This window comes from Anomaloglossus baeobatrachus, chromosome 1 (assembly GCF_048569485.1).
Source record: "Anomaloglossus baeobatrachus isolate aAnoBae1 chromosome 1, aAnoBae1.hap1, whole genome shotgun sequence".
Classification (NCBI taxonomy): Eukaryota; Metazoa; Chordata; class Amphibia; order Anura; family Aromobatidae; genus Anomaloglossus; species Anomaloglossus baeobatrachus.
In genome coordinates, this window is record NC_134353.1 from 734,673,114 (window position 1) to 734,687,358 (window position 14,245).

General features: G+C 42.5%; 1 protein-coding gene across 2 annotated transcripts in view; it reads right to left on the reverse strand.

Moving 5' to 3' along the window:
* The window catches only part of TMEM132B (transmembrane protein 132B), an 853,124-nt gene that overhangs the window by 41,662 nt on the left and 797,217 nt on the right, over positions 1 to 14,245 (reverse strand). For both annotated transcript variants that reach the window (XM_075322424.1, XM_075322431.1), the window contains exon 6: positions 6,110 to 6,315. In XM_075322424.1, coding sequence (XP_075178539.1) covers positions 6,110 to 6,315 — 206 coding nt within the window. The remainder of the gene's footprint in view (positions 1 to 6,109; positions 6,316 to 14,245) is intronic.

The following is a 14,245-nucleotide window of genomic DNA, read 5'->3' on the forward strand; positions in this document are numbered from 1 at the left end:
ACTTTTGGTCCCTTGAAAAAGAGGAGGCTATGCATTACAGAGCTATGATTCCTAAACCCTTTCTCCGATTTGGATGTGAAAACTCTCATATTGCAGCTGGGAGTGTGCACTTTCAGCCCATATTATATATATAATTGTATTTCTGAACATGTTTTTGTAAACAGCTAAAATAACAAAACTTGTGTCACTGTCCAAATATTTCTGGCCCTGACTGTATATACGCACACACACACACACACACACATTCATGGCCAAAAGTGTTAGCACCCTTGAAGTTGTTGCAAAAAATAAAAAGTTTCCCTCAGAACATTAATAATACACCCTCTACTCTGCCACTCTCCATAATACACCCTCTATACTACCCTTCTCTATAATATCTCTCCCACACAGCCCCATGTATATCTCCCCACACACAATGCCCCTGTGTATAATATCACCACACACACTGCCTCTCTGTATAATATCCCCCCACACACTGCCCCTCTCCCCTCTGTATAATATCCCCCACACTCTATATATCTCCACACACACTGCCCCTCTGTATAATATCCATCAAGTACGCTGCCCCTTTGTATACTATCCCCCCACACAAGCTGCCCCTCATTATATTATATACACACACTGCCCCTCTGAATACTATCCCCCCCACATACACACACACACACATTGCCCCTCTGTATAATATACTCCTGGTATATATGTCTCCTTCCTGGTATTTATGTATATAAATCAGAATGGGGACATATATACTAGAAGGAGGACATATATGCTAGAAAGGGGACAATAAATATAGCCTGCCCCCTCTGTCACACCCTGCACCCCTCTGTTACACCCTGTACTCTCTATGTCACACCCTGCACCCTTTCTGTTACACTCTGCCACACCTCTGTCAGACCCTGCACCCCCTATATTTTCCTCTTCCCTCATTACCTGTCACATGCGTCATCATCTTCTACAACTTCTCCAGACGACTGGCTCCTCCCACATGGGTGACATGGGCTTGATTACATCGCAAGTTCTGCAGCATTTGCTGGTATTTTCTTCCATCTGGACCGAGAGAAGATTAGAGCTTCCCTGCTTTTGCAGCGCTCATGTATTAAACACCCCCTCCTGCTTCCCCTCCACTCTCCCTTAAAAAATTGCCAGATTGGCTACTTGGCCCAGCAAAGGGAGATGGAGCTTAAAAACAAACAAACTGGTGTCTGAACATGGCACTGGATGGCAGTAGCTCCGGGTGGGCCCCTCTAGGTCATGGATCCGAGATAATAGCCCCCTCTAGTAGCTACGCTACTGACCTTCGGCAATCTTCAGCTCACAGAGCTCCAATGTTTCCCCACCGGATACCATGTCCTCGCCACTTCGGCGTTGCCCGCTGCAGTGTGATCATGAGGTGCAGAGTGATGACCTCATCACGCTGGGCTGTGGTATGATGCACCGCCTCCCTGCTCTGCTCCACTCACCTTGCTTCCCACCACATGGCTAATGTGCATGTGATGCCGTAGAATGACTTCACTTGTAACTCAGTCATGTGGAGTGGATGAAGAGACACTGCCGGGCCCCTTTGCTACTGCTATGACTGTGATCGGTGAAGAGGGGCAGCCCAGCTGTGACTTCATAAAGCTAAATAATTACCCAGGGCCCGGCCGGGCCCCCCTCTTCACCGGGCCCTATACACCTGTCATGGTTGTAATGCCCTGATGGCGGCCTTGGAATGAGCCATAAGGAATATCTAACATAAGAATTTGACATTTGGGGATTTATGAGCAGTGTGAAGTCAGTTTCACATGGACTTAGAGGACTTAAGGGGGCTTTACACACAAAGACATCGCTAACGAGATGTCGTTGTGGTCACGGAATTTGTGACGCACATCCGGCCTCGTTAGCGACATCGTTGCATGTGACACGTACGAGTGAACCCTAATGATGCAAAATACTCACCAAATCCTTGATTGTTGGCACGTCGTCCATTTCCCAAATGTCATTCCTGATTTTGGACGCAGGTTGTTTGTCGTTCCTGAGGCAGCACACATTGCTACGTGTGACACCCCGGGAATGACGAACAACACCGTACCTGCGTCCTCCGGCAACAAGGTGGGCGTGACTTTCATGCGGCTGCTCTCTGCCCCTCCGCTTCTATTGGATGCCTGCAGTGTGATGTCGCTGTGACGCCGCATGAACTGCCCCCATAGAAAAGAGGCTGTTCGCCGGCCACAGCGATGTCGCTAGGAAGGTACTGTAAGTATGTGCGACGGGAACTAGCGATTTTCTATGCCACGGGCAGCGATTTGCCCGTGACGCACAAACGACGGGGGCGGGTGCTTTAACAAGCAACATTGCTAGCGGTGTCACTGCGTGTAAAGCAGCCTTTAGTTTTAGCTTCTATATTACAAAGATAGTTCTGATGTCAAGACATTAATGTGGACAGACACTAAGAAACAAAACAATGTATGTTGTATTATGTCTTCTGTTTGTAAATAACTTTATTATTGAAATGACTTTCCAGCATCTTATTATCATCACAGCCAAGAAAATGACAGACAATGCTATTGTATATAGCAGATAACACAGAATTCCCCATTCACAAAAAGTGATAACTCACCACTTCTCCCTCCCCAAAAATACTTTTTCACATTCGACAGATGTTCCCATAAAAGTCAGTGAGCCAGATCTCGTCTATTTCTAGCTATGGTTCATGCACCTATTACATAAACAATAGGAATAAAAAAAACAACTGTCTGCTACATAAAATAAGAAATGAAAAAAAAAATATTAGACCATATCCCTTTTAATTATCCAGGTCCTCAGAGGAATCCCGAGGTAAACAGTCAGGTGCTTATAATGTTACTGACTATTTACCATACCTCTAATTCATGTTTACCCTTATACTGTAATGTTTTAAGTCATATATTATCTATATCTTTGGGTTTCTCCCTGATCTGTTGTGTTGGGACTTCACTTGTTTTGCAGATCCGATAATTTAACAGACCACATTAAATATTTTGATCCATATACTGTACATGTACATGTATACAGTTTTATTATACACTAGAAGGTGGCCCGATTCTACGCATCGGGTAATCTAGAATTTACGTATTGTGTAGTTAATGTGTGATTTTTATTATATATATATATATATATATATATATATGTTGTTGTGTGTAGTTACCAAGTGTTTGTGTAGGGCGCTGTACATGTTCTGGGTGTTGTCTGGGTGTGGCGGGGGGTGAGAGCGGTGTTGTTTGTGTGTTGCGTGTGTTGCGTTGTTTGTGGAGCGCTGTGTGTCTGTAGCGTTGTGTGTGTGTGTGTGTGTTGCGCGGATTGTGTGGGTGTGGTGTGTTTTGGGGGGAGGTATGTTTTGTGCAATGTGTGTGTTGTGCGGTATGTGCGTATATTTATGTATGCCGCGGTGTTTGTGTGTTGGGTGTTGTGTGTGTGCAGCGTTGTCTGTGTGTGTGGGTGTCTGTGTAGGGCGGTGTTTGTGGTTCCCAGTGTGTGTGTGGTGTGTTGTGTGTGTGTGTGTGTTGGAGGGAGGTGTGCAACTCACATCGTGCTCCATCCCCCATGCTGCGCACCCCCCATCGTGCTCCATCCGCCATGCTGCGCACTCCCAAACGTGCTCCATCCGCCATGCTGCGCACTCCCAAACGTGCTCCATCCGCCATGCTGCGCACTCCCAAACGTGCTCCATCCGCCATGCTGCGCACTCCCAAACATGCTCCATCCGCCATGCTGCGCACTCCCAAACGTGGTCCATCCGCCATGCTGCGCAGTCCCAAATGTGCTCCATCCGCCATGCTGCGCACTCCCAAACGTGCTCCATCCCCCATGCTGCGCACCCCCCATCGTGCTCCATCCCCCATGCTGCACCAGCATCAGCCTCTCTACCCGCAGCATCAGCCTCTCTCCTCCCAGCATCAGCCTCTCTCCTCCCAGCATCAGCCTCTCTGTCCCCAGCATCAGCCTCTCTCCTCCCAGCCTCAGCCTCCCCCAGCATCAGCCTCTTTTCTCTTTTTCGACTTGGGAGTCGTGTCTCCGTGTCAGTTCGGGGGATGCGTGCGGGGGGCGGGGCCAGAGCGAGCGTGCATTGCGTGAGGGGGGCGGGGCGTGGCCGAGTTGCCAATACGTGCAGGGTGCCAGGGCGAGTGGCCAATCCATGTGGGGGGCGGAGCCTGTGCGAGCGGCCGGCCAATCCGTGGGGGGGGAGCCAGGGCGAGCGACCAATCCGTGCGGGGGGCGGGGCCATGGCGAGGCCAGCGGCCAATCCGCTTTGTGTCACCGTAAGGACACAATTTTGGAGCAAGACAGACAGACATACAGACAGACAGAATAAGGCAATTATATATATATAGATTTCTATGCAGGTCTAGATAATTAAAGGGACACTATACTGCTTGATTTTTTCTGTATACCTTTATGCAGACCTGGATAATTAAAAGGGACACAATCTAATTTTTTTTCAGCATACATTATATGTCTGTATGATTATATAGCACTGAGCTAATATTTTTTATGCAGAATAGATAGTGATTGCCACCACTGTATACAGGATAATTATACGCAATTCTGGATTTAAATATATTGCACTCAGAACCTTATTGGGCCAGTGCAATTTAATTTATAAATCTATACCATTAATTATCTTACACAAACATCTGATGTTTTATGGTTGAGTAATAGGTTGTTGGATGCTATGACTGCAGGTGTATGAACTCGTCAGGACTTAAAAAGAGTATTCCCATCTCCAAGATCATATTCCATTATGTAGTAGGTGTAATAATTAGAATATTAGCAAATACTTCCAATTAGAAATGTAGTATAGTTCTCCTCATATAGCCATGTCTCTTACTTCATGTGCAGGGCATTGCAACTTAGGAATCCATGGTTATGACCAGGAGCAACTAACTAACTGTCACTTTAAGAATGTTGAACTAGATGGACTTAGGTTTTTTTTCAACCTATGTAACTATACTACATTTCTAATTGGAGGTACAGTATTTGCTATTATTATTATTTTTATTATTACTACATATTAGGATATTATCCTGTAGATGGGAATACCCCTTTAATAACCTTATTTTCATCCCACTTTGTGTATTCCTTGTGTGTATTGTCCATGTTTTCTTTTGTCCACTCCCTCATTGTTCATTTTCGTTTTTTACATTTTTTTATTGTAATTATGTGAATTAATAAATATTTCATTTTACCTATTATGTCACATGTAGCACTTAGTTTCTTTGGATTCATTTTTACATTAAAGCTGTGTTCATAGATCTATACTATCTATCTATACTATCTATACTATCTATCTATCTATACTATCTATATTATCTATATAATATCTATATTATCTATATTATCTATACTATCTATCTATACTATATATATACTATCTATAACGATCTATACTATCTATATATATTGTTTGGCTTTAAATAAACAATAGCTTTAAATGCCGTAAATAGCTCAGACAAAATGGATTGGACACCCCATATAACAGAAAAAAAAATAATTAAATAATTTAAATTACAACCAAAATGTAAAGATAAATTAGAAAAAAAATATTTAGCAGTATCTGGTTTTAATTATAAAAACTAGGAATTACATTCTCTTTAAAAGGAACCAGACAGCTGATTCATTTTGCCCCAACTACAGACAGAATGCAATTAGAGTCTGTCTCTGTCCTTTCAGCTAAGTATGTTTTATTTTGAAACTCTACAATTTTTTTGAGGAAACATATTTAAACCTAGGTGGGGACCATGCAGTTTGGGGGGGCTAATCCAAAAGGCCTGTCCCCAGCAAGTTCTCCCTGTTCCCCTCCCCGCCTTCTCCCTACATGTGTGTTTAGGTAGAGACCATCACTTAAGGAAAACAAAGAATGGAAAAGCTGCCAGTTACAGCCTCTTGGACTAGTCACCCGAGCCGTACAACGCCTGAACTATTTTTTTAAAGGATGATTTCTCTGAAACGCTGCAGCCTTTCAGAGTAGAAGTCACCTGGCTGAAATACCAGAGCTGTACTCTTTCTTGCTGCTCGTGATTCAGGCAGCATGAATCAGCTGTCAGGTAGACTATAAGGAGCTTAGACTAATTGGGCAAAGATACCTACTCACCTTTTATTAACAGACACTGGGATTCTCCAGCCTTTAATCTGGCTCAATTCGGTGTCAGATATTTCGATTTGCAGAGGAAGCCGTGGAGCCCACACTGTCACTTCCAGCTGAGTTGTTATGTGCTGGTATGTGAAATTTACAATCGTGTCCACTTTACTCTTCATTTCTTTGCCATTTACAAAGACTGAGTCACATTTGTCAGAAACCTAAATAAAAAAAACAAATCCAGTTTTTAGCTTGTAGGTGACATGTATCTGAGGCACAATACACATATTCAATAATTATTAATAATAAGGATCTGTCAACAGTTTTCACAATGCATGCTGCATCCATTATGAAAGGGGTTTTCCACTTCTTAGACAACTTCTTTTTCATCATCAAGTTTCCTAAAGTAAACAACAATGGCCTATACTCTACTCTGATGCTGGCGTTGGGTCTCCCGCTGTTCACATGACATTGTTATGTCAGATGAACCCTCCAGCCAATCAGCTGCCACTAATGGGTTGCATCACCCTCACTTCCTTCAGATGACATTGACATACAGAAGAACTGAGAACTGATGCAGGTCTCTGACTTCCTCCAGATGTGATCTGGCCCATGATGGGCTTTAGGGTTCACTTGTCATAACAATGTCAAGAAAGAACAGGGAGACCCGACGTCGACATTGTTGGAATAGCACTGGTAGGGAGTTCAGGCTGTTATCATTTTATGTGGGGAATATGTTGATTGAGAAAAGGCTGTCCAAGTAGTAGTAGACAACACCTTTTCAATCAAGTTCACTAAAGTAAACGATGGCCTATACTCATCTCCGATGCTGCAGCCGGGTCTCTCACTGCTCACATGACGTTGTTATGTCAGGTGAGCCCTCCAGCTAATCAGCTGCCACTGATGAGTTTAGTGTAATAACTCTGAATATCCATGTCAAAATGTCTATAGAACCCTGTTTATTGGATTAAAAAGAAACATAAATTTAGATATTTAACTTTTTATTACACTTTCACATACTATATATATTAAAAGTTTATTCTTTTATGTAAAATGAAGTATGATAAAGGAATATTTCAGCTCAGCTCACTTCTACATTGGCAAGCTACAGAGTTAGTGATATCACATCTATGGCCATGATGGGCAGGTAATGTCCACCAGTCCTACTCATTAGAATAGGGTACATAATGCATACATGATGACTTTAGGACATGCTATAGCTTGGTACCATGTAGATTTCTCTGTAATACGGACTATTTGGGGGGGTTCTGCTAGATTCATACAGAACGTGATAGAAGAACTGAGTACACTACAATATGAAATTGGAGACAACAATGAAGTGATAACTTGTCACCGGTTACACGAGGCCTAAAGGGGGCTTTACACGCAACGATATCTCTAACGATATGTCGTCAGGGTCACGGAATTCGTGACGCACATCCGGCGTCGTTAGCGACGTCGTTGCGTGTGACACCTATGAGCGAGTATTAACGATAAAAATACTCACCTAATCATTGATCGTTGACACGTCATTCATTTTCAACAAATCGTTGATGGTGCTGGATGCAGGTTGTTCGTCGTTCCTGAGGCAGCACACATCGCTGTGTGTGACACCCCGGGAACGACGAACAGCAGTGTTCCTTCATCCTACGGCAACGAGGTGGGCGTGTCGTTAATGCGGCTGGTCTCTGCCCCTCCACTTCTATTGGCGGGCCACTGTGTGATGTCGTTGTGACAGCGCACGAACCTCCCCCTTAAAAAAGAGGTTGTTCGCCGCCCACAGCGACGTCGCTAGGAAGGTAAGTATGCGTGACGCGTCCTAGCGATATTGTGTCCCACGGGCAGCGGTTTTCCCGAGATGCACAAACGACGGGGGAGGGTGCTTTCGCGAGCGACATCGCTAGCGATGTCGCTGCGTGTTAAGCAGCCTTAACGTAATGTATGTTTAGAAAATTCTAAATTTAATTAGTGGGCCAATTTTCAATACTGACATATTTATCATTGTAATTGATTGGAAAATACTTGCCTAAAATTACCATAGACTTATTGAACTGAGGAATGCAGCAGATAAAACTATTTGTACAGTTTACTAATGCTTCTCACAATGAGTTAAATCCCATGGAGGTAGAAGATCAAATAGAAATAACACATCTCTTGAAAATCATATTTGCCATTTGATGATATAAATAATGATTCAATTATTTTCATACAAGTCTGATATCATACAATAGGATTTCACAATATTTCATTCTTTTCTAAAAATAAAAAGGCATTCTTTATGGACCTCTGCTAGGAACAGTGAGAAGGTATAGAAAAAGCTACAATATTCTCAATGGCACTTGTATTTTTTTTTTTTAACAAAAGATTGCATGCACAGTACAAAGTGATCTTGTGGGCCGGGGGAAAACCCATTTTACAATGTCATCTTAGAAGCCTGGCAGGGTCGCTTGTCGCTGGCAGAAAGTATCATGTTATTATTTTAATCATCAAGTATTTCCAACTTAAAGAAAGGAACAAGGCACTAGCTGAAAGGTAGAAACACAGCGGCATAGCCTGTCATTTAATACTATCCACCTCACACTACAGACAGTCCTTGTGAACACAGTACAGTATATATTAATTTCAATTACTTCAACATTATATTCAGTATCAACATTAACAAGTAACAATGAGTGCCATATAATAAAATCCTATTTCCTAGTAATGTCAATTGAAGTACGGTATGTATAGTACCGCCACATTGGCAGTGCTCTGTAATTGAATCTCAGAAAGTATAGCTCACCGGCTAGTATAATATATAATTTGAAAAGATGCAAAATTTTAGTGCAATTTGTAGTTTTCATGCCAGTTTCTTCCATTTCTGCCAAAATTGGTAGCGCTGGGGAAGGACGGTACTGTGAAGACGACACAGCTCATTTAATTCATGACGAGCTGTGGTGCAACTTACCCCAGAAATGTTACTATAGTCAAAGACTTGTGAGCCACATGGAGGCACAAGCCATTTGTCATCCGCTCCAAATTTATTAAGAGGCATGCACCTCTAATGGAATCAGGAGCATCCATCTTCAACAAGCCCCCTCATCCAGACTAGCAAGAAAATCACCAGTCTTGGTGAATCAGAGCCAATGGCTTTTGGGCATCAAATGCTTGAAAAAGTCACAAAATTTTTCTGTCACATGAACATTTTCACAAACTTCACTCACTGTCATGGCGACGTCGGGTTCTGTTCAGACTACTGACTCTGACACTCCACCTGATAACTTCTCTGAGGTCAATAATCAGCACAGGCTGGCTCGAAAGTCGATTAACAGATTGGTAGTTAGTAGGCAGGTTAGCAAGAGTTAATCTTTGCTGCTCTGCTTGTAAGTCATCTTTGATCACAAGTTGTGGTGAAGCCAATCACATCTGCTTTCCTCCTATATATGCTGGCTGGACACTTCAATTAGTGCCAGCTATAGTGTATCTTGGTTGGTCTGGGGAGATGTGGTGATCCAGACGATCTGGTGCGATACCTATTGCTGTGTGTGGTTGTGGAGTTTACCCTTGTATTTTTATTGCTACCCTTCTGCTTTTGTTTTTCTTTGTCTATTCCTCTGTGTGTGCAGTATGTAAGAGTATTTCTCAGCAGTATAGAAATGCATGGGACTGCAGCATCTCCAGAATTAGAAGTAATCTAAAGCAAGGTATGGCCTAGGGTCTCCTAGCGTAAGGTAAAGTATAAGTTCATCACTAAAAGTAACATCGTGACCATTTGTGACTTTTTGCGTTTTCACACCATTTTGAATCAGCTCTGCCAAAATATCATTAGGTGGGGAGGAGTCAAGGCTATGCTCTACATCAAGTTCTGAAAAGGAGTCTGCGTTTTCTACAGCAGAAACGTTCCTCCACTCTGTTGTTAGCAATATTTCTGGTGAGGCACAGAAAACTCAGCGCACCTGCAAGAGAAATTGACATGCTGCGGCTTGGAAAAACGCACTGCAGGTGAGAGTACGCAGCGTAAAAAGGTAGCACAGTGTGCAGGGGATTTCTACTTATCTCATCCACTTTGCTTGAAGTGTGAGAACCTGGATTTTTGAGGCTGATAAAAAAACGCAGCATTAAAACGCCATAATAACGCATCATGGGCATATACCCTCAGTCTCCCATTCTCGCTACTTCAGTTTGCAATTTTTCTCTGGCGGCAGTGTCTCCATCTATAATATAGGATGCGTATGAGCTCTGTGTTTATCAAGTGTGCTGAGGTTTTCAGTAGCTAATATATCAGCACAGCTTCTTTACAGAGAAAAGGGAGGTGGGATATTGCAAATCTCTCGTTAGTTCAATGCACTTGCATGCAGCTTTCAACAGTGAATGCTGAGTGCAAGTGCAAGTTTAAAGGGCCTACAGAAAGCAAAGTATGGCTGCCGGGCCAAGCACCGCGGCTCCCGGAACTTGGCCCATGGGTCGCAGAACTGACGACGGTGAGTGGGCACCCCCGGATGTCCAGGGCCACAGCACTTGCCCAGATGCGCCAGGTGCTGACGTCGGCCATGGCACCTTGTTATGTCTCAGGCCTACTCTGCACAAGAAGCCCTAGAGCCGGGTGAAGATGACTGACAGTCTTCTGCATTCATATGACTGGCGAGAGTCCAGTTGATTACCTTTGTTTTCATCCCATATTTATTCTTTCATGTCTGATAATAAACATGATAAATGACTATTAAATCGCATCAGATTCAAGCAAATTGCTGAGGTTGAATTTCAACACATTAATTCATCACTAGTTCCTTCTGAGTCTGAGGCCTACTAAGCACTGGAAGCCCTAGTGCCAAGTGAGGATGACTGACAGTGGTCTGAGTTGAGGAGAGACAGGTAGAAAGGTGAGAGGCGAGGTGAGAATTTTTGTTTACATCCCATTTTTATTATGCTTTGTGGTCAGGTGAGCATAAAAAGAAATATTTGAAAAATGACTGAATTTCATCCTGATGTACATCGACCTTGAAGCTAATCAGTGGCCTCAGCAATCATGTAACTAGACAGGAGGTCATTACTTAGGGAGCAGCAGTGACACAGAGTGGTAAGTAACACCTATTTTTTTTATTTTATAATGATCCATTCCCTCTAGGTAAGTTAAGCCCTTCCAGACATCTGATACCTTAATGGGAGAGGTGTTCTCGAAATATCACATACAATGGTGTCATGGTGGTTATTTGGGCACAGGAGCTGTGCCTGCAAGATCTCTGCTGGGAGCTCAGCTTAATTCTCAGCCAAGCTCCTACACCTCCATCCTTGACTGTTTAATCTTTTAGATGTCACTATCACAGCATCCAGAGAATTCTTAGAAGGGGATTCCTTTCCCACTCCATCAACCTCTCAGTGATGCGTTTTCAGGGTATCAAACCAGCAATCAGAGTATAAAATGTTCCGATCATATTAAGAAATTAAAGATAAAAGTAAAGAAAAATGATAAAAGTATAAAAAATTAAACAAAAAAAGGACAGAAAAGTCAGAAAAAAATGTTTCACTAATATATTACGATATTAATAATAATATTATTAAACCAAAAAATATAAACAAAAATTTGATATCTGGAACAACCAGATCTATAAAACTACCAAACTATTTAATACCTTCAATGAACAATGTAAAAAAAATAACAAGTCACTGCAAAAACATAGCTTTTATTCATTATTCCACCACGCCAAAATGTAATAAAATTCAATCAAATAATTGTACATTTAGATGGTATCACTGGTTATGTTATCTTTTCACACAAGAAGAAACAACCCCTCACGCTCTCTTAGTGGAAACATTACAGTTATTGCTCTAAGAATATTCCGATATATATTTTTTTTCTATAAAATTGTGCTTGATGGGCAAAAGTAGCAAGCCATAGAAAAACTATATGATTGTGGTATTGCTGTAATCTAACTGACCCAAAAAATAAAGCTTTCATCACATTTACTGCAAAGTGAATGGTGAAAAACAAAACAAAAAAAAGCTGAATTGCTATTTTTTTGTTCCTTTTTAGGCATGAGCGAACCCGAACCGTACACCAGTTGTCCAGGCTTTGGACTCGAACACGGACTACAAAAAAGGTTCGATGTTCGGGTAATGTAACGTTCCTTTGTTAGTAACGTTTGTTGAAAGGCTGCAGCCTTTCAATCAGCAAGCCTAAAGGCCCAGTTACACGCAGCGACGTATCTAACGATATATCGCCGGGGTCACGGATTCCGTGACGCACATCCGGCATCGTTAGCGACGTCATTGCGTGTGACACCAACGAACGAGCGTTAGCGACGGAAAATACTCACCTTATCGTCCATCGTTGACACGTCATTCATTTTCAAAAAATCTTTGATTGTGGAGGACGCAGGTTGTTCATCGTTACCGAGGTAGCACACATCGCTATGTGTGACACCTCGGGAACGACGAACTACAGCTTACTGCATCCACCGGCAATGCGGAAGGAAGGAGGTGGGCGGTATGTTACGTCCCGCTCATCTCCGCTTCTATTGGGCGCCCGCTGAGTGACGTCGCTGTGACGCCAAACGTCACTCCCCGTTCAGGAAGAGGATGTTCGCCGCCCACAGTGAGGTCGTTTGGAAGGTAAGCACATGTGATGAGGGTTACTAACATTGTGCGACATGGGCAACAAATTGCCCGTAACGCACAAATGATGGGGGCGGGTGCGATCGCACATGCGATCGCACGATAAATCGACACATGTAACGGGGCCTTTACTGCATGTAAAAGTTGCCTGTTCACTGCTGTGATAAATAAAGAAAAATAAAAAAATGAAGTGGGCTCTCACCTATTTTTGATAACCAGCAAAGATAAAAGAGACAATTGCGGGCTGCAACCCTCAGCTGTCAGCTTTCCCTTGGCTGTTTATAAAACATACAGGGGATCCCATGCAGGGTTTTTAAATCATTTAAATAAATAAAAATATGGAGTGAGGGTCCATCTATTTTTGATAACCAGTCAAGATAAAGCAGACAGCAGGGGACTGGTTTTATCAGGGTGGGAAGGCCCAAGGTTATTTGGCCCTTCCCAGCCTAAAAATAGCAACCCGCAGACGCCCAAGAGTCCCTGATTGCCCTGGTGTGGAGGCAATTGGGATAGTACTTGTGGGGTTGATTTCAGCTGTGAAGTGACAACTGGCATCAAGCCCAGAGGTTTGTAATGGCTAAGCGTCTATCAGACACCCTCATTACTAACCTGGTAAGCATAAAGATAAGAAACAGACAGGGGAAAAAAAAGTTGTTTTTTTTAATAAACTCCCTCGTTTACCAATTTATTCCTTCAAAATATAATCCTGGAAGTTCGGATGTAATCAAAAAAGTAATATCCCATGTGGTCCATCGATTCCTATGGGGTGTAGTTCTCAGAACAACACTCCATAGGTCACTGCCGGTCAGCAAATTTCTCAATAGCTACTGAGAAATTCCATACGAACCATTGAACAGGAGTGATAGATGTAGCCTCATTCTGGAAACATTATCAGAATGAGGTTCTGTTGGTTACTGGTGGTCAGCCTGGAAATTCTCACAATATGACATCAGTAACTGATCAGTAACTTATCAGTGACGTCACCGCTCATGAGAAATTCCAGGCCTTCAGAAAGGTAAAAACTGAGTTCATCGAGAATAGGTTTGAAAAAAAGTTAGATCTTTTTTTCTTATTGTCTTGTATATAAAAATGCCTGCCCACTTTTATTGGTTATTTTATTTTATATTTTGAGAAACTTTTTGGGTGAACTTTTGAGTGTATATTTAGTCTATGGTGATAAACTGTTAGGCCCTGATTCATCATTTGCATTTGTTTTTAAAGTCGCTTTCCTTTTCCGTCTTGGTGCATGTAAAAATGGCCTTTCTTCATGCCTCTTGGACTGATTTTGCCACTTTTGTCACCAAAACTCCCCATAAGCTGAACGCACTGTGCCAAAATGTAGGCATTCTCAAAAATACACCAAGGGAGAATTGGAGTGAAGTTGTACCAAATTTTGCAACTTTTTAAAAAGTTGCAATTGATGAATCAGTTGGAAATATCTGGAATTGTTACCTCTGCTCACAAAGCAGAAAAAAGGTGCAAATAAAATAATGAATCGGGGGCGCAAAAAAGGTGCAAAACACACAAAACTAGACTAAAAAAAAAGAGGCACAAAGGCAA